The sequence below is a fragment of the Rhipicephalus sanguineus genome, chromosome 8, assembly GCF_013339695.2.
Source record: "Rhipicephalus sanguineus isolate Rsan-2018 chromosome 8, BIME_Rsan_1.4, whole genome shotgun sequence".
NCBI lineage: Eukaryota > Metazoa > Arthropoda > Arachnida > Ixodida > Ixodidae > Rhipicephalus > Rhipicephalus sanguineus.
In genome coordinates, this window is record NC_051183.1 from 88179317 (window position 1) to 88198287 (window position 18971).

At 48.5% G+C, this 18971-nt stretch overlaps 2 protein-coding genes across 4 annotated transcripts in view; both read right to left on the bottom strand.

The window, feature by feature from the left end:
- LOC119402891 (uncharacterized) overlaps positions 1-18971 on the bottom strand; it is a 363615-nt gene that overhangs the window by 187027 nt on the left and 157617 nt on the right. The window lies entirely within an intron of this gene.
- Positions 330-18971, bottom strand: part of LOC119402200 (uncharacterized) — a 37801-nt gene continuing 19159 nt past the window's right edge. For all 3 annotated transcript variants that reach the window (XM_037669324.2, XM_037669322.2, XM_037669325.2), the window contains exons 3-6: positions 11744-11934; positions 11437-11516; positions 5110-5208; positions 330-652 (exon numbers count right to left, since the gene is read on the bottom strand). In XM_037669324.2, the coding sequence (XP_037525252.1) occupies positions 483-652; positions 5110-5208; positions 11437-11516; positions 11744-11934 (540 nt within the window). In that variant the 3' untranslated portion in view covers positions 330-482. The remainder of the gene's footprint in view (positions 653-5109; positions 5209-11436; positions 11517-11743; positions 11935-18971) is intronic.

Sequence of the window (18971 nt, forward strand, 5' to 3'; positions counted from 1 at the left end):
GTTCCCCCGCTGAAGTATCTCATGCATAACACGGAACGCTGGATGGCACCCTGGTTTTCAACTAATTACATATCACAAATGTTGAAGAACGATGTACCACGGCTTTCAAATGCGTACGATGGATCGGGGGTTTGTGCGCGTTCCCTTACCCCATCAGATTTTCCCATATTAATCATTAACGCTAACATTCTTCTTTTACACTATTAGCTATTTCACGTATGTGCATTCAGCTGTGAGCGTATAGCATGCATATTATATATAAATTATGTTTTGGTTTTCGCGTTGTGTGAAATGTTGTATGACTGCTCTGAACACAACTGTTCATTTTGGACCACAAGTTTATTTTTGGAGCATGTGACCTAGTTTATCTTGCCTACTTTTGTAAAGCTGTGTATCTGTGTGTCAAGATCCGTATGAATGCGCAGATGACTCCTTACCCGATAGGATATTTTCTACAGTCTCTGTTCGCAAACCTAGCTCGTCTACTGCCCAATGTTCCATTTATTTATATCTTGAACTCCTTTAGCAACTTCAGTCGGACACGTCGAGTTGTATACCACAGTCTTGTTTTTGCAGTAATCGTCGTAATACTTCGTGCAATTCTTCGATGGCCCTTGAGAAATCGCTTTATTTCGGACGTATAGTTCGCAAACTGAAAAAGACATAAAGTTGAATAAAACGTGAAGTAGGACCATACAGATCATATCATAGTATTTGGCCTAAGTTTGTAGCAATTAGATTAGCCACCTAATGAAAAACACAGTGAAAATGCGATGACGCAGCTCTCACATATGTTGTTCAATCATTCTGCTACGCGTGCGTACCACCTAAGGTCGCAGCTCTCATATTTTAGCGCGCAGCGGCACTCTACATGCCTCGGATGATAGAATATGCCCCCAAGAGTGAAGTGCGTGCTCTAACTCGATTTCTTCATGCTTAGGGTTGCACTATAGCAGAGATTCCACCACAAATGAGCAATTTGTACGGCACAACATTCATTGGTGCAGCGAGGTACGACAGTGGTGTAAGAAGTTTTAAACGCGATGCACAGACGTTCATGATGCACACAGCCAACGAAGCGAGTGTCAACTATAATCATCTTCAGCTAGGCCCTCAGGCGATCCAGGTGCCATTTTTGTCCTAATTGATTAATTTTCCAAAATTTTCCGGTCAGCTCTCTACACCATCGTGATCGAGAGACTCCAGTATCGCAAACTATGTGCGAGGTGGGCTCCCAAAATGCTCACCAGTCATCTCAAAACACAGTGATTAGGCGCCGCCTTAACATTTCGCCCGCGCTAGATTGATGGAGAAGACTTAGGACCTGCATACTCATAGAGAACGGGACATAGGCCCGTTTCGAAACTGAAGGAACGAAAGCGCAACTCAAATAGTGGCAGCGTTCTGAGTTCCTCGAACTAAATATGTTCAAGCGAACCTTCTCCAGCAAGAAGTGTACGGCTACTGTGTTTTGCTGCAGGAATTGTGTTCCCTTGGCGTATTTAATGAGACCTGGCACAACCATCAGTGCAGCCTAGTACAGAGGGACTATTGAATGTCTTGGAAGGGCGATTCAGAACAGCGGTAGAGAAATGTCATCAGGCATAAGGTGCAAAGTGCAGTTGCGACAAAGAACATCAGGCAATGTTTTCGGTGGAATGTGTTCGATCAGTCACCATACAACCCGGACTTGGCTTATTCTGACTATCATCTATTTGCTCCCATGAAGCGCTGGCTAGGAGGGCAGGAATTGGGCTCAGACAGCGAGCTGCGGACCGGCTTACAGAACTGAGGACGTCTATGAGGACGTTATAGGAAAGTTAGTGAAACGCTACGGCATATGTCTGAGTAGGAACGGCCACAATTATGTATACTTATTTACATGATTTATTCAAAATGCCCCTAAGGGCCCTCTGACGAGGGTAAACGTATGGAGGCGGGTACATTCGAAAAAGAAGCGGAAAAAAAGGAATACAACTGTGGAACATATTGCCACGGGCGTTTCTTATTATCATTTTGCTGTATTCAGTTTTTGCCCACAAAGACTGTCAGCGACGCTTGGCGCAAACCGCGCCTCATTGTTCGAAAAGCTTCACGAGTATTGTAGATCATTTTGTTAAGATTGCGCGCGAGACGCGAACACTCGAGCTTATTCTAGAGATTGCGCAACAACCAGCGATATCGCTGGAAAGTTCGATAGCGCCTGTATAAAATCCGACGCGCTTCACCGCTTGTCAGTTGACCGACGGTCGACGCTCTATTCGCCGCTATCAGTGCATTGCTTTTCAGTTTCCCGGCCACAAGTTCGGCCAAATAAAGTGTTTCATCTCTGACGTGCTGAGTGCTGCCTTCGTCAACGTCACGACCACGTGACAATATATAAAAGATATAATTAATACATCATTACAGCGGGAGCATCATGTATAACACAAATATAAAGCTTTGACATGTTGTGATTACAATATATACAAACATAGTAGCAGTGGTAGGTGCAGCATTACATTAAAGTCACACTGATGGTAAATGTATTGTTGCGTACACAACAACAGCTAGTGCTATCAGTATAAATAAAACTTTTCCCGTAAGAAAGCCTGAAAAGATGATATATAAGTTTCAGTCGCTATGTACGACGCTAGGTTATTCCGTTGAATGATTGTGCGTGGTATAAATGATTGAGCGTAAAGAGACGAGCTGCAAGTTATGCCTGCTACATTGTTATCATGGTCGCGGCACGGGAAGATAGCGAGGGTCAAGAAAAGAAGTCATTATGAAGCGTTCGATGATAGTACAGTTTATGAAATATGGTTAGGCGAGCAAATTGACGTCGACGTGATAGTGGTTCCAACTCTGCTCGTTGCTTTATTGCTGTGACACTCGTGAAGCGGGAGAAATAGTAGTAGATGAAGCGAGCAGCGCGGTTTTGCAAGGATTCAATGCTGCTGATGATATATGTTTGATAAGGATCCCATATGGCGGATGCATATTCAATCTTTGGGCGGATGAGTGCTATGTAAACTAGCTTCCTAAGTGGAATGGGGCATGCTTGAGGTTACGCTTGAGAAGACCGAATGTTCGGTTAGCTGATGCTAGTACAGTGTTAATATGGTAATGCCAAGTTAAATCAGACTGAAGATGGACACCAAGATACCTATAGGTTGACGTAAGTTCAATGCTAGCAGTATTGAGTAAGTAGGTTGTAGGAAATCGAGTGGAATGGGTAATGAAGGACATCAGCTTTGTTTTAAACGCATTTAGATATCGCTGATACGTTTACCTAAATCTTCTAAATAAGGCAGTTTTAATTTTGACTGTAGTTTTTATTTCGTGACCGATCGCACTTTTAAAAACATAGCCCTCATACATATTCCCATAATATTGTTCGCAAAATTAAAAAGAGAACCATGTTATGCTGCTCATAGGAATAAAGTAAGAATGTTGTTTCATGTACACCAACGACTACTCAATTTATTTATGTGAATTGCCCTACATCTGTTATCGTTACCTGCACCAGATGCGGCTACTCTCTTCGGAACATCATAAGCATTGTTACTACGGTGTTAGAAAAAAATCGAGTATGAATAATCACTACTATATTGCTATCACAGGTTGAACTTTCAGCGATTCACTTTTTTTTTGCAATGGCAATTATATGGATACTCTCGACGAGCTTTTGGCGTCGCCGAAATTTCCCGTGTAAAATCCAAATGGATCAATCGCCCTGCGCATCGTATGTTATACGCGCAAGTAAAAGCACGCAAGCGGCTAAAGCAGAGATGAAACGAGCTGGCCATCTCGGACGCACGAAGGGTGCATGTGGTAACATAGCGCCGTGTGCTAGGCCTAAAGTGGATGGTTACTCCACTTTAGGCATTTTGAATTCATACTGAATTTGAATTCATACTTGGAAGGGTAGCGCTAGTGGACACGGACTAGAGGAAGACGTCCGTGTCTTCCTCTAGTCCGTGTCCACTAGCGCTACCCTTCCAAGTATGAATTTCCAACTCGACCAAGAAACAGCACAGGCTTTGAATGTTATTTGAAAAATAAAATCATGTGTTCACATATATGGGGCTTGTTTTCGAAAGAATCATGCTGGACATCACGGAGTTTCTTTTCGGTACGCAAAAAAAGTAGAGTATGTAAGTTTGCTTCTTTATTCAGTAGAGGCCGTTGTATGGTACAGACAGAACCCTCTATCTGCCTTCTACCATTGCCGTGGAACATTCAATCGCATTTTATTGTGCGAAGAAATATGTCGGACAGACCGGCACGTCCTTAAGTGGCCGTTCGGGAGCGCTAAAACAATGAACTTAGCAAGATTCAGGCTCTTATCGGAATACCTTGCTACGAGTGCTGCAGCAGTCGTTGTATGAACAAAGAATGCGCTACTCAATTAGAGATCACAAATAACGTGTGAGATTTGTGAAATAATGTCGGTAAAACGTATGATGCCCCTATTCTAAGCAATGAGTATACACTTCGTAACCGTGGGCTCAAAACAGTCACTTTCGCGTCGACAGTATTTTTATCTCGAGAAATATAACCTCATACACATATAATAATACGCGATATAATATTACACATATAATAATTGCCAGTGAACGGAGATCTTTTTTAAGCGCTGTTGTGACAGCAATACCAGGGCCTACTCTGCAATTTAGGATTGTGTATGATGCATTCATGCGTTTTTATGTTTGCTTATTCTCGTCTAGCTGCTTGTGATTGCACTATACGTACATTTCTTTGGTGCAACAATAAAAAGAGGTGAGTATGTTCTCTGTGTGTATTGCTCAGTCTAATCTATTATTTGTACTGTTCTTGTGTTAAAAGTGTTACAAAAAAGCTCGAGCTTAGGCCCCAAAGAAAGTTTAAGTTACCGAGTGGTCATTTACGAGCTCTTAAATTCCTGTGATGACTATTCATTACAGAGGAAAATATGGCGACTACACGTTTACGTAGTGATTCCTCGATAGGCTACAAAAATTTGTTTTGCCATATATTTTATTCTAATAATTTAATGCGCATGAGCAATTATAAAAACAAATGGACATAATTATAAACACAATGTCGCAAAAATAATAGTTTTCACTTTTATAATAGATAGCTTACCTGCGTCAGCGTCATCGTCGAGATAAGTAACGAAAAACACGCTGCAGTTCTTTTCCATATACATAAGCCTCATTTTTTGAAATGGGGATGTCTCTCCTTCTATATTAAATTAAAAACAGGATGCATTAGTTACTTTATTTTCTAGCTCTCTATTCGTACACTGCTAAAGAAGGGTGTCTAGCAAAGGCACCCTCATTCCTATCTCTTTTCTTGGCGTTACGAAAAATGCCGCGTTCATCCGCTATATTACCTGCGCTTTTAGTCTAGCAAGTACGAACATGGGGTGCTATGCAGGATGGCCTGAGCTTCTCGGGCACCTGAGGTTGCTCCGAGCAAGCACTACGGTGGTCATGATAGGAACGCAGTGCGGAGCGCGCGATAGCAGCCTTGATAAAAAAATTTGCAGTGGCTTAGCTCGGCTATGCCAGGATATACGTAGCGTTAGCAAAGGTTCAGCTGATTATTCTGAGCTTTCCAGATTTCCACAGCACGTTTAGCGTTCCTCTGTTCATTCTTCTTACGTTGAAGCGCTAATTGCCAGGCAACTACTTTGGGATCCGATCACATAAGCTTCTCGGCTCTTCTGCGCCGTTGAGCAGCATGGTGGAAAGGGGTAGCCGTCACCAAGCAATGGTGACAACTCCTTCATTTATTTCCTATGCCAATAAAAAAAGCATTTGCGCTCTCCTTCTCCATGGCGTTACCCACCTGCAAACGCCAGTCAGAGGCGCTATCAAGCGGCACCAGCGCGCTGTCAGACGGCAACTGCACAGCTAAGGTGAATACACCATCTCCAGCTAAAGGGGACCATGAGTAGATGCGCAGCCGGGGCACTTGCACGATCGCGTTCCGTTGGCGTTCGTTGGGCATGCTACCGAGCTCGCGTCGTGGAACGCGAAGAGGGACGCTACGCGCGTCGTATCTTCCATCTAGTCTGGCCGTTAATTCTCACAGGGCGAGCGGGGAACGCAGTCGACAGGCGGTTGAGAGGGGGCAGCGTAGGAGAGGAGAGAGAAGGGGAGGGGACGCGCATGCGCTTGAGCTCATCGCGGCATTGCGCAGGAGAGAATTTCGGCATGTCTAGCCCGCGTTTCAGAGGAAGAGTGGAAAGGGGGAGGGGAGAGGGGAAGTGGCGAAGGTAATGGCAGAGGAGATGGGGCGAGGGTGAGTGGAGAGGGGAAATGAGAGAGGGTGGATGACAGGGGGAATGGTGAGGGGGAGTGGAGAGGAGGTGTGTGGAGAGGGTATGCGCATGCGCAGTAAGGGTGGTCACGCCGCACACCACCACCGCATTGAGCTCCGCCTTTAGATACTTCGCATCTAATAGCTGCGCGCGCCATGGCTACGACGTCACCCTCTCGAATGCGCAGAGCAGCAGCGGCGAGTCGCGCGCGCATGCTCAGCACGGCTCATGATGACCCCCGCGAAACCTGCTCTGGCTAGGCAAGTGTACCTCTGGCTAGGCAAGTGTTGTAGCCGTTTTGTAGCGTTAGCTACAAAACGGCTACAAGAATGAGCATGGCGTCACACACGCATGTGCGGCATCTGCAGCGGTTTTCAAAGGAACACCACGTGCGGACGCGTCAGCGCCGCCACTGAGTCAGCATTCCAACAGTTCAGCGACGTCAGCGTGCTTGTCGTACTATCTTTTTGCCAACTGAACATCGCGCCTCCCACAGGCGTGTTCGTGGGCGTTTGTCGTCTTTAGGGTAAGTTCTTTTGTTCCACCCAGAGCCGTATATTCCTTCGGAGAGTTCGGCGGAGGGGCGGAGCCAACAACCATCCAAATTTAGCGGCGGCGCTGTCCGCCAGCCATTTTGTGCCGCGGCACTGTAAGCTCGCGTTGGCGTGCGCCCGCAACGCTCCGTCTCTGGCGAATCCTTTCTTCAGCGAGTTAAGGGGCTGATATACTCCAGCGTAACGTCGACGCGTGCCCACGCTCGGCACAGTGACGCTACGCTAACAAACGTGCAGCACTCTATAGGCCAACGCGCGATGCGACTGACGCGCCCAGCGTCCGTCAACGCGCCCCGGCTGCAGCCGGCGCAAGATGCGACATGCTGCATTCCACGCCGGTGACGTTATCCAGACTGAAGTGCGTCTGTGTCTCTACGTGAAGAAGGGACGCCAAGTGCGCTCAATTGCGCATGCGTCAAGGCGACGTAGTGCGTCGCGCAAGTGGGAGTATAGAGTGCTCTGTTTTCGCGTCAACGTAACGTGACAAACCTAGCGTCGCCAACTCACGCCGCCGCGGGCTACTGCGCTGCAAGCCCCCATTGCGACGTCCGTGCAGGTCCACGATGTTCCACGCAGCCGACACGTGCACGAACAGCAGCAAAGACACACCAGGTCGGTCACAGAGGAAGCATAAATGCCGACAGCGACGTCACGGGTACAGCATCACGAGAAACCTCGGCACGAAATGGCGTCGGCGGCGCGGAAGCGCGCTGTTGCCAGACTGGCGGCGAGATCAAAAGAGCGCCGAACTCTCCCAAAGGGAATATACGGCTCTGGTTCCACCTGCAGCATGGAAATTTCCACTCTCGAAGGCAACAAGGGCGCACACGCGGCACTCTCGTGCAGCTCGTTTCTCTTCTCTCAAATATTAGGGATAAATAAATAGATAGTTTACTGCTACGTCTGAAACTTTTTCTGCAGTAACGAATCGGTAGAAACAATGTCTCTGCCAATGTTTAAATAGTAATATTTCTCGCGGCAGATGCCACCAGGGGTGCTTGCTACATGGCTGTGAGTGGTACGTCGTGAGCGCGGTGAAATTGAATGCGAGACATCGTAGCCACGTGATGATATAACCCATAGTTCTTCGTGCGTCTGTGCATAGTGTGTGCGACCATACTCGTAAACAAATCGTGCCACCGGCTAGCGTTGCGGCGTGAGGACTGGTACTCGCCAGAGCAAACGCGGTGGGCGATCCCGATTTTCGCCACGGGCGCCTGGCAATCAAACTGATTGACTCGCGATCTCGGGTACAAACTCGTTGATTTTGAAAAGGCCCCAGTTCAACTCGTGACTGTCACAATGCCGGTGTGCCTGTCAAGCGTTTCATGCGGTGGACCCTAAGCAGCAGCTTCGTTGCATATGAAATAATTTGGTCGGCTTGCGCTACTTGTGCAAGGCTGGAGCCATCCGAGGAGCTCGTGATCACTAGCTTTCAGCTTTTTACGCGGCTCGTCTACTCAGTCTGCTAGGTCTACTTCGGAGTGAAGACCGCGTCAGTTTGAACTCAAATTTGATCATATGAATTAACTAGGCCTTAAGCGGCATGCTGAATAGGCCTGTTTTATTTGGTAATGCCTTATTTACACCGCATTCGTTACTCTGGTTTAATCGAAATGGTGTTAAATAGCGGGTACTAATTAGCGTAATCCTAATTAGCACGCTCTTAATTCACATAGTCTTAGTCAACGAGGTCGTAATTAGCTTGTTTTTAATTAGCACATTCCTAATTAGCGTCGCGTTTGTTACATAGTCTCAATTAGCTTGGCATTTTTACACTGCTTCATTAGCATGGTCTTAGTAAGATATGGCTTAATTAGCGCGACCTTGGCACGACTTGTCTTAATTAGCCTGATTATAGCATGTCCTGATTTAGTTAGGTATACCGCCCAGTCTATTTGCTAATCAGCCGGACGCACGTGCTCGGGGAGCGACCAGACGATGAATAAGAGGACGAAGAGAGAGCGTGCCGGCCGAGCAACGCACTAGAATGTACAACGATGATTGGGGGACGCTCTTCCCACGTCTGTAACGGACGTGCGAAGGGCGTTGTTCTCTCTCTCTCTCTCTCAATAAAGTTGTTCTTACACTCTCTACACGCGTGGCCTCGACGATTAGCTGCGGCCGCGACGTTGTAAGGCAATCGGCGGGAGCTAATCTCAGAGGCCACGGTGCTGATTATTCTAAATAATAATTAGTGCAGACATTAAACGCCTGAAAAGTTTTTAAAGAGGCCGTACTTTTAAAGGGCCCCTCACCAGGCCACATAGCAAATTTTAGTTAGACGCTGGAAGTTGTTGTGTGCCGAATGAAGAGCAGTATGTCGCAAGTATTTTTCAAATCGGTTCATTACGAGCTGAGAAAAACAATAATTTGTAGGCGCTCAAAACCACGATGCGAGGAGGCGAGTTTCAAACCCTTGCCACTCGCCCCGCGTAGCCTTAGCAAGCCAAATCCCTTCCCTGCCCTCTTCACTTGACACATACGCATGAACACGTCATGCGCATGCATGGTAACGTGCGCATGACGTGCCCGAGCCAGCCCGAGCACGCGAGCGGCGTTGCACGGCCGCTACCTTTGTTTTTATGTAGCGGTCGTGGGCGTTTTGTCGGCGTTCTCTGTGGTGTACTGGCTGTTTCTGCGGAACGGGCATAAAAGTTGAGACATTTGTACGGGCACGAGAGTGGCGGTATCATGAGCCAGTGCCGCATTAACGTTTTTTGGACGCGGTAGAATAAATGAGCATAATGAGTGCTCGAACGCGCCAGAACATTACTTTCGTTTCCAGGGCTGGCGTCTGCTCGATGCGCTAACCGCGGGGGCACGAACGCATGGGAAAGGGAGACACATTAGCCCCGCATCTGGCTGCAATTCACGAAAAAAAAATGAAAAAGGCGCACAAATTCCCTTTGTGTGTCTCATTATTTCTCTCAAGTTTTATTAATCTGTTCAAGCAACAAATTACAGAAACTCCACATGTCGTGTCAAATAATTATCGCAGTGTCACGTGCTACTGTTGGCGACGTCAGAGCACTGTCGTCTACGTAGAGGAGCGACGTCACAGCACTACCATCTACGTAGATTTTCTCATGTACGTCATCCCCTCATTCTCTAAAGCGCGCGCCCGCGAGAGGAAGGGCAAGCAGCGTTCGCCTTGAAATTTGGCCCATTTCCGCGGCGCGTAGCGTTGCAAATTTTGGCAGACGTGATCGCGAACGCTCAGTGTATGCATTGCGCTCTTTAGCTGAAAATTGTCAAACCTGGTGAGGGGCCCTTTAAAAATATAGTTAGTAAAAGTTTCCGAGAGTTTTCTTGCATGAGTGAGCTCCTGCATTCAGTGGAACGACAAACAAATGAAAGAAGATGTCTCTGGTTTGAAACACCACCCAACTTTGTCGACCGCCCTTGACGCGACGCCGCGTTCCATCGTAACCAACGAAACGCAACGCGCGCTCAGGGATGGATCTGACATTGGACAGATTTAGTTGAGCGTCCGCAACAACGTACGGACGCAGCCTGCCATAGGAAATGGCTGGCAGGCTGCGTCCGTACGTTGCTGCGGACGCCCAACTAAATCTGTCTATTTTCGTACTGTTATCTCGTTCAAAAAGGGGTGTCGCAAGAGCTCGGAAAGATTCCGACTTTCGCCAAACTCGGGCCATCCTGCATAGCACCCATGGAACATGTCACTCCGAGAATGGCGCACAGCAGATTGCCCAAATTATGAAGCGTCAAAGAACTCTTATGACGTAGTGGTTTGTAAGTCCAGCTGCGTATTTCCAACTGTCTCACAGTCATGATGCGGCATTTAAATTGCCAAGAGCAGCTGGAAATTTAAGTTCACCCTGCGGCAAGGACTGATAAAACTCGGTCTGGCCCGATTGAAACATTAAGGTTACCTTTCCAGCATTTGATCCTTCTTACAGCCTCTAGCCCATTCCAGTAATGCATGTGACAAACTGATGGCGCTTCTGCTTTTACTGCGCTGCCTGAATTGGTAACCAAACAATCGATGACCTGTTCGATTTTCTCCACTCACGAACCATTTATCCCCCATGTACCTCTGCTAGACACATTTGCAATTTGCAATTGATGACAACGAATGATGGTAGACATCCCGCCTAACACTAAATGCGCACTAGTAAATTTGAGGGCATGCTCCCTCCATCCCGATATGGCAGGGACGTTCCAATGCATAACGTACTCTCCTCTTCGAGATTTAAATAGGTCAACTTTTCTATGCTACAGTTAAAAGTTTATGCATTCACTTTGCCATTTAAAAGAACACTGGGCGTCTTTGCATTTGAATCAAGAAGTCTGTAGTACTGCCGTTGAATCGACTTCTAAACAATAAAGTCACCAGTCCTACCTCCAAATTTTAGTAGGTCACATAGATTGAAACTGTAGCATTGCAAAAAAAAAGTACCATTCCTGTATAAAGCTGCTGCCACCCTTCAAGGAAATAGAAACAGTGATGTACGAAACCAAAAAGAAAGAATAAACTCTAAGATTTTCTTTTGTGTTCGTCTCACTTAAAGACAACCGAAATGTTCCACTTCTCACAATCGGTATATGAATCAGCACGCTCACCATATAGGACCCAAGAGTCCATAGATCCAAGACTTTCTCCAGCTTCTGAAGAGAAGTTGCCGTAGCAGTCATTTCGCACCCTTGAACATATTGAAAAATATTCAGACGAATACAATACTTCTTAAAACAGGGTTTGGGCGAAGCTCTACGCGTTTGACTTTCGCGACATATTCAGACAAAGAATTAGGCCCATACAATGTACCTACGTATAGTAATAGAAAGCTATCTATTTTGCACGTGTACAGGTTTTGCGCGACGTTCTCGCATTGCTTTTGTTTTCAGGCCAGCAGTGCCTGCAGCTACTTACATATCGTCGCCCATCATTGTGGCCCACCAGAAGTAGATGTCTCTATCGCTAATGTTATATTTCTTAATAAATGTACACTTCTGCGTCGGGTCATAATCAGGCAGGGTGGACTCTTGCGATTCCTCAAATTCTATATTGTTGTCCGTATAATTTTTCCAGTACAACCATAACCTCTGAGTTGTGTTGAATACCTGCATGTATAAACAACATCCATTTAATCATTCCTGAGGTTCACTGCCTACTATAGAGTACACAGTACACGCATGTAGCGTGGTGTGTTATAAAGATAACGTAAACAGAAAAGTACTGTGCGGGGCCTAGTATTCTTCAGTGACTAAGACGTCAACAGAACACTAAATAGTATACCATTGACCAAATAAAATGTTTGTGATACTACGCAACATGATTTGTGTCGTTTTAGTAAACAGTTCCTTATGAGTGACTCGCATTTGATTATCACAAATACGTGAATGCCTATTGTCAATAAAGACTCGTTTCATAAAAAATATTTCAACATTTGTTGATTTATCTCTTCCACCACTACTTTTATAACCTCTTGCAGAGAATAAGAACAATTCATAAAGCGAAATGGGCAATACTGAGTATACACGACAACGCACAAATCATTCATTATAGTGCTGAAAAGAGCAAACCGTTGTCGAAATCGGCGAAAGTGATTATCTATTATCCTATATTTGCTATTACCTATTATCCTATATTATCCTATAACAGCCTTAATGCTCGGCTTCTTTATTCGCACTGATTTTATCAAGCAAAATTCAGTTCGCTTGAAAGAAAGCTTCGCTTTTCATTAAGACGCATTTTAATTCTCAATTTTTGGACAGCTTAGATTACAACTGGTGCATCATATTGGATGTGATTTACATAAGCTAGTATTTAACCATGTACAAGTCTAGACATTTTTTTTTCCGCAACAGGCACTAAGTTCCCGTAGGGAACTGTAAAAAATGGTTGGTATAATTGGTTGCCTGTATAAACACAGGTAACACAAGTTAACGTGGTAGCTCATAAAAGACAAATGTTCATGAGATGTAGGCACTGGAGCCAATGTTTCGGCAAGGGGAACGTCCTTCGTCGGGGCAGCGACTGCAGCATTCCTAGCAGCATGTTCGTCGTTACTGGAGAACGCGCACTGACGACGCAGAGAAACAGAGAAGACGACACAAGAGCTCGCTTTGAACTGAAGTTTACTGAAGGAAAATGGAAGAAAATAACGCACGGAGCTAAAGAAATCGATGGCAGGGCAGCAGGCAGACGTGCCTGAATCAAAAGAAAAAGACATGCCAAAGATAGCGGTGACGCGCTATGCGGATGGTCTATCACATCCCCTCAGAAGGTCAAGGCATAAGGTGAAGGTACTTTTACTGTGGAACACGAGGTGCGTAGCATATGCCCAGCCGTGCGCAGACCCATTGAGTCGAACTCTAAGCCACTTACCGCGTGCACCATTAACCACACCCACAGACATGTTCCTTGCGCTTTGGGAGTCGTGTACAGCATCCCGTTATCGTATGGCCGCGTTTACGTTGGCAGGACGGGTAGATGTTTGAATGTGCGCCTCAACAAACACAGGAGCGCAGTAAAATACCCTGCTTTGTCTACGCACTTAGGCTTGCGTCTTAGAGCCTGCGGATGCTCTGCGGATTTCACAGGCACCGCAGTTTTGTTGCGTCACTTGGACGTGATTACTAGTTAAATTTGCGAGGTGTTCCATATCAGAAAGTAGGGTCATATGTGCGTGAACCAGACGTCGCTTGCTCTAATAGATAAATAGGTATTTTTTCAGGACTACACAGCCTAGAACCTGGCATGTTTCGAAAGATAATTTTTTATCACTTCATCGTGGTGTCGCGCCAATTTTAAAGCAATGCGTGGCGAGTGTCGTTGAGTTTTGTTCTGCGTAGTGACGCATGCGTGGTACTCTGTATGTGAGTTTCATCAGTTTTCCTTCATTAAACTTTAGTTGGAAGTCAGCGGCTGTTTTGTGTTGTTCTCCCTTTGTCTCCGTAGCCCCGCCACGGTGGTCTAGTGGTTATGGCGCTCGACTGCTGACCCGAAGGTCGCGGGATCGTATCCCGGCCGCGGCGGCTGCATTTTCGATGGAGGCGAAAATGTTTGAGGCCCGCGTACTTAGATTTAGGTGCACGTTAAAGAACCCCAGGAGGTCGAAATTTCCGGAGCCCTCCACTACGGCGTCTCTCATAATCATATCGTGGTTTTGGGACGTTAAACCCCAGATATTATAATTATTATTATTTGTCTCCGTCGTCAGTGCGCGCTCTCCAGTAACAATGGATGCATACAAACTCGCCCAGTTTTCTTCTTAGCATGTTCGTGCCTACTTTGCTTCGTTTTCCCAATTTCAAATGCTGAGGGGGTTAAAAAAGATCATTAGCGCATGCTAGAGGGGAGAAAAGATGATGGGGAACTGTCGTGTAATGTGGGTACCTCCTGCAATTTTCCTTTTCTTCCACCTTTTCTTTTGAGAGGCGAAGCACCTTAGGGTCTCGGCGTGTCTGTGTGTATTACGCATCGTCGTCTGCTGTCGCGTGTGCATCGTCGTGTCCTGTCCATTTGCTTGAGCGCAAGAGAGGGCGTCACCTTCAGCGCTTGCTCTGGGGCGAGAGAGACGAAGGGCGCGCGTTGACTATGGAAACACTCTTTCTGCGATGAACGCTGAAGGATCAGCTCGCAAGGAACGAGAACGCACACTCGCCCGCGAGAGACAACGCCGACGCAGGGAGCGTCTGCTAGCGAGTTTCCTGATTGAAAAAACCAACTGCTCGCGCAGCACAACCGTTCACCGGCCACCCCATATATATATAAGAACTGGATCTTGACATGCAATTTGGTGCTGGTACGAGATTTCATTTGCGCGTTGTTGAACAATAAAGATTCGCGGCGTGCACGTTAAGTAAAACAGGACTGGGGGTCCTTGTGTCTAATCTTTCGTCTGTCTCTCATTGTCCATTAGCAGTGATGTTGTTGTGGGAAACAGCGGCGCACACTGCACGCATCGCCCCTCTGCAGGTTTCACGCTATTGGAGCTGAAACACCCTTTCCTATATGCTTCGCCCTTCCCAATTTTTTGTGTTCCTTTACTGCATGCTATAAGCAACGAACCCTTACTTGGCGCCCCAACTTCTTTATCATGGAAGTCTCCACCCCTATTTTCCTTGTTTCGATATTTTGCACACATGCCCTATCTTATCCTCCTGAACTTCTGAGGTAGGGTGACGTAAGCAGAGCGTACAAAAGGAAACACCTTGCTATGGCCGGCCGTTGCTGCGGTGACGAAGACAGGGCTGCTTGTTGAAACGTCAGCACCAACGTCATCGCCCGTTTAACGATTTAACGGCGAAAGGTCTGCTACTAGATATCGCGTGGCAGAAACCTGGAGCCACCGGAACGGAAGCGAAGCGCATGGACCATCCGGGCGGCCTTAGCAAAATAGCTGCATGGTTCGAGGTGAGAGCAAGAAAAAAATATTTCTATCTTATTTATAATATTTGTAATGAAAACTGTTTTTGAATATGTGGCCTCTTTTTTCAAAAAGAGGCAATTGCAGAAACCGAAACTGGGTTATATTTCACGGGAGCGTAAAACGTTCCTTAGTATTGTAGCGAAGCGTTCCTACTGAGTAATGGGTCGTCCTCTCGAGCGCCTTCCAGTGGGTCGTTCTCTTCTCTGAGAGCACGCTCCTCGTGCAGAGGGTCGGCCCCGCTTTGACTGTCGCTGCCGTGCGCCGTCGCTGTGTCCCCGTGAATAAACGTCTTGACAATTTGGTGGAGAGTGCTGTGCCCTTTAAACAACTACGGTCCGCATTCGATGCCCTTGGAGCTTCGATCCCGTACCGTGCCTGCTACCATGACTCAAGACGCCTCCCAGCAAACGCCTCCTCTTGCACCGACGCCATGTCCGGGTGTCCCCCGCATCCGCGACCCTCCTATCTTCACCGGCGCGGATGGCACCGACGTCGAGGACTGGCTCGCGATCTACGAGCGTGTGAGCGTCCCCAATAAATGGGACGAGGCAGGCAAACTGAGCAACCTCGTTTTCTACTTGGCGGGTGTGGCAAGTCTATGGTACAACAACCACGCATCCGATTTCGCTACGTGGTCCGCTTTCAAGACCGCCATCATCGACGTGTTTGGCCGCCCTGCCGTTCGCAAGCTGCAAGCCGAACAGCGGTTACGTGAACGAGCCCAGCAGTCCGGCGAGTCTTTCACGAGCTACATTGAAGACGTGCTCGACTTGTGCAAGAAAGCCAACGCAACCATGTCTGAGGCCGACAAGATCCGGAACGTCATGAAAGGCATCGACGACGATGCCTTCACCATGCTACTCGCCAAAAACCCTCGCACTGTGGCAGAGGTCATCACGCTGTGCCAAAGCTACGAGGAGCTACGCCGGCAGCGGCTGATGACGCGTCGACCTCCATCACGCGACGCCGATCTCGCTGGCTTGTCGGCCGTGTCGGACCACTCCGTCTTACTTGCCGAAATCAAGTCATTCGTGCGGGAGGAAATTGCCCGCCAGTTCTCCTTACTGGCCTTCTCTCACCCGCAGGATGTTGTACAGTCGTCGACCACACTGCTGCCTCCCCTACGCCGGGCTATCGAGCAGGAAATCGCGGAGGTTATGCCGGAATACCACCAGCCCCCTTCCGGCGTCTGCGCCGCTCAGTTACGCACAAGTTGGAGCCAGGCCGCCCCCAGCGCTCCCTGTGGTGCCCCCGCTAACATACGCTGGAGCCGTCACCAGGCCTCAGGCCTTCGAAGCGAGTGCGCCGGCTGCGTACGCCGACATCGTCCATACGCCCCGACTGCAGCCAACCATGCAGTCGTCATATCAGCAGCCGCCCCGTCCCGCGCGTCCTGCCACGTGGATGGGACCTAGCCCGGCAAACCGATGGCGCACTTCCGACAACCGCCCGATCTGCTTTGCGTGCGGTTGCGCCGGTCACGTAGCCCGCTATTGCAACCGCGTGCAGCCGCCTCGAGTCGGATCAGCCGTCACCAACCCGTCCAGCCGCCCGTATTATGACCCGCTGCCGCCTATGTCACCGACGTCACGCCCAGGTCCATCTACCCGTCGGTCACCGTCACCACGACGCCGCTCACTGTCACCGATGCGGCCTCGTCCGGTCGCACGAGACCAGGAAAACTAGTCGTCGCAGTCCAAGAGGCAAGGGCTGCGACGCTATCGAACAGCCAAAGCCCTCAGCAAAGCCCATCAAACGTAGTAGACGTGTTTGTAGATGGTGTGCGCACATCGGCCCTTGTAGACACTGGAGCTGCCGTTTCCGTTATGGACGCTAAATTTAGCCGACTACTACGAAAAGTGACGACGCCACTTTCCGGGCTCTCCCTCCGTACAGCCAGCGCTCACAGTATTCACCCGACAGCGGTGTGCACAGCCCGTGTCATGATTCAGGACGCTCTATACGCCGTCGAATTCATCATAATTTCCTCATGCTCTCACGACGTCATCCTGGGATGGGATTTTCTCGCCCGTCACGCCGCCGTCATTCGTTGCGCACCAGCCGAAATAGAGCTCTCACCATTCTCAGATTTGACGCCGGCGGACAGTCCACCGGCTGCGACCAAGGTACTCGTCAAAGACGACACCACACTTCCTGCAAACTCGTCAACGGCTGTGTCAGTCTGCTGCACCGGTCTCGCCGACGCCGTTGCACTCCTCTCTCCATCTGACCGCGTCTTCACTAGAAAAGGCTTGTTGGTGCCATTTGCGACCGTGAAAGTCATTCAGGGCGACACCGACATTTTTGTTACGAACCCATCCCCGTACATTGTTAGGTTGGTGCGAGGGGAATGTCTCGGCAGAGCTGAAGCCCTCGAAGACGCACAAGTTATGGACGCACCGGGTGACACGCACTGCGCCAACTCCCATTCGCTCAGTGCTGTTTCCACATCTGATTCGTCACCCGCTGATTTATTTGGTTCCTCGATTGCTGAACACCTTACGTCGGTCGAGCGTTCCCAGCTTCTATGCCTGTTGGAAGAATTTCGTTCTTCGTTCGATGTAGCGCAAACTTCTCTCGGCCGCACGTCTGCTGTCACGCATCGCATCGACACTGGCGCCCAACCACCACTGCGGCAACGTCCATATCGCGTGTCGCCAACAGAGCGTCGTGTAATTACCGAGCAAGTCGAAGACATGCTTCGCCGCGATGTTATTCGACCCTCAAACAGCCCATGGGCGTCTCCTGTCGTTCTCGTTGCGAAGAAGGACGGCCCTGTGCGGTTCTGTGTGGACTACCGACGACTCAATAAGATCACCCGTAAGGACGTCTATCGCCTACCTCGAATAGACGATGCCATTGACAGCCTGCAAGGAGCAGAGTTCTTTTCATCGCTCGATTTGCGCTCAGGGTACTGGCAAGTCCCCATGGCTGATGACGCTCGACCGAAGACAGCGTTTGTCACACCCGACGGCTTGTACGAATTCAACGTCATGCCGTTTGGGCTGTGCAATGCGCCCGCGACCTTTGAGGGCATGATGGATACCGTTCTTCGCAACTTGAAATGGCACACGTGCCTATGCTACCTCGACGACGTCGTCGTTTTCGCCCCGGACTTCTCAACACACCTTCAACGCCTGCGGCAGGTTTTGACGCGCTTGAGCGACGCCGGGCTACAACTGAATCTCAAGAAGTGCCGATTTGCAGCACGGCAGCTGACGATACTAGGATACGTGGTGTCCAAGGACGGCATCCTCCCAGATCCAGCCAAGCTTCGGGCCGTGACAGAGTTCCCCAAACCTACGTCTGTCAAAGAACTGCGCAGTTTCGTAGGACTATGCTCCTACTTTCGGCGCTTCTTCCGAAACTTCGCGATTATCATATCACCGCTGACGAAGCTGCTTCAAAGTAACGGGCCCCTCAATTCGTGGTCGTCAGAATGTGACGACGCTTTCGCAAAGCTCCGTCGTTTGTTGACGTCTCCTCCCATTCTACGCCACTACGACCCTACGGCCCCTACAGAGGTACACACGGACGCCAGCGGTGTTGGCCTCGGTGCTGTCCTTGCGCAGCGCAAACCTGGGTTCCCGGAATATGTTGTCGCATATGCAAGTCGTACGCTTACTAAAGCCGAGACCAACTACACCGTCACGGAGAAAGAATGCCTGGCAATCATTTGGGCCCTTACAAAGTTCCGACCTTATTTGTATGGTCGCCCATTTG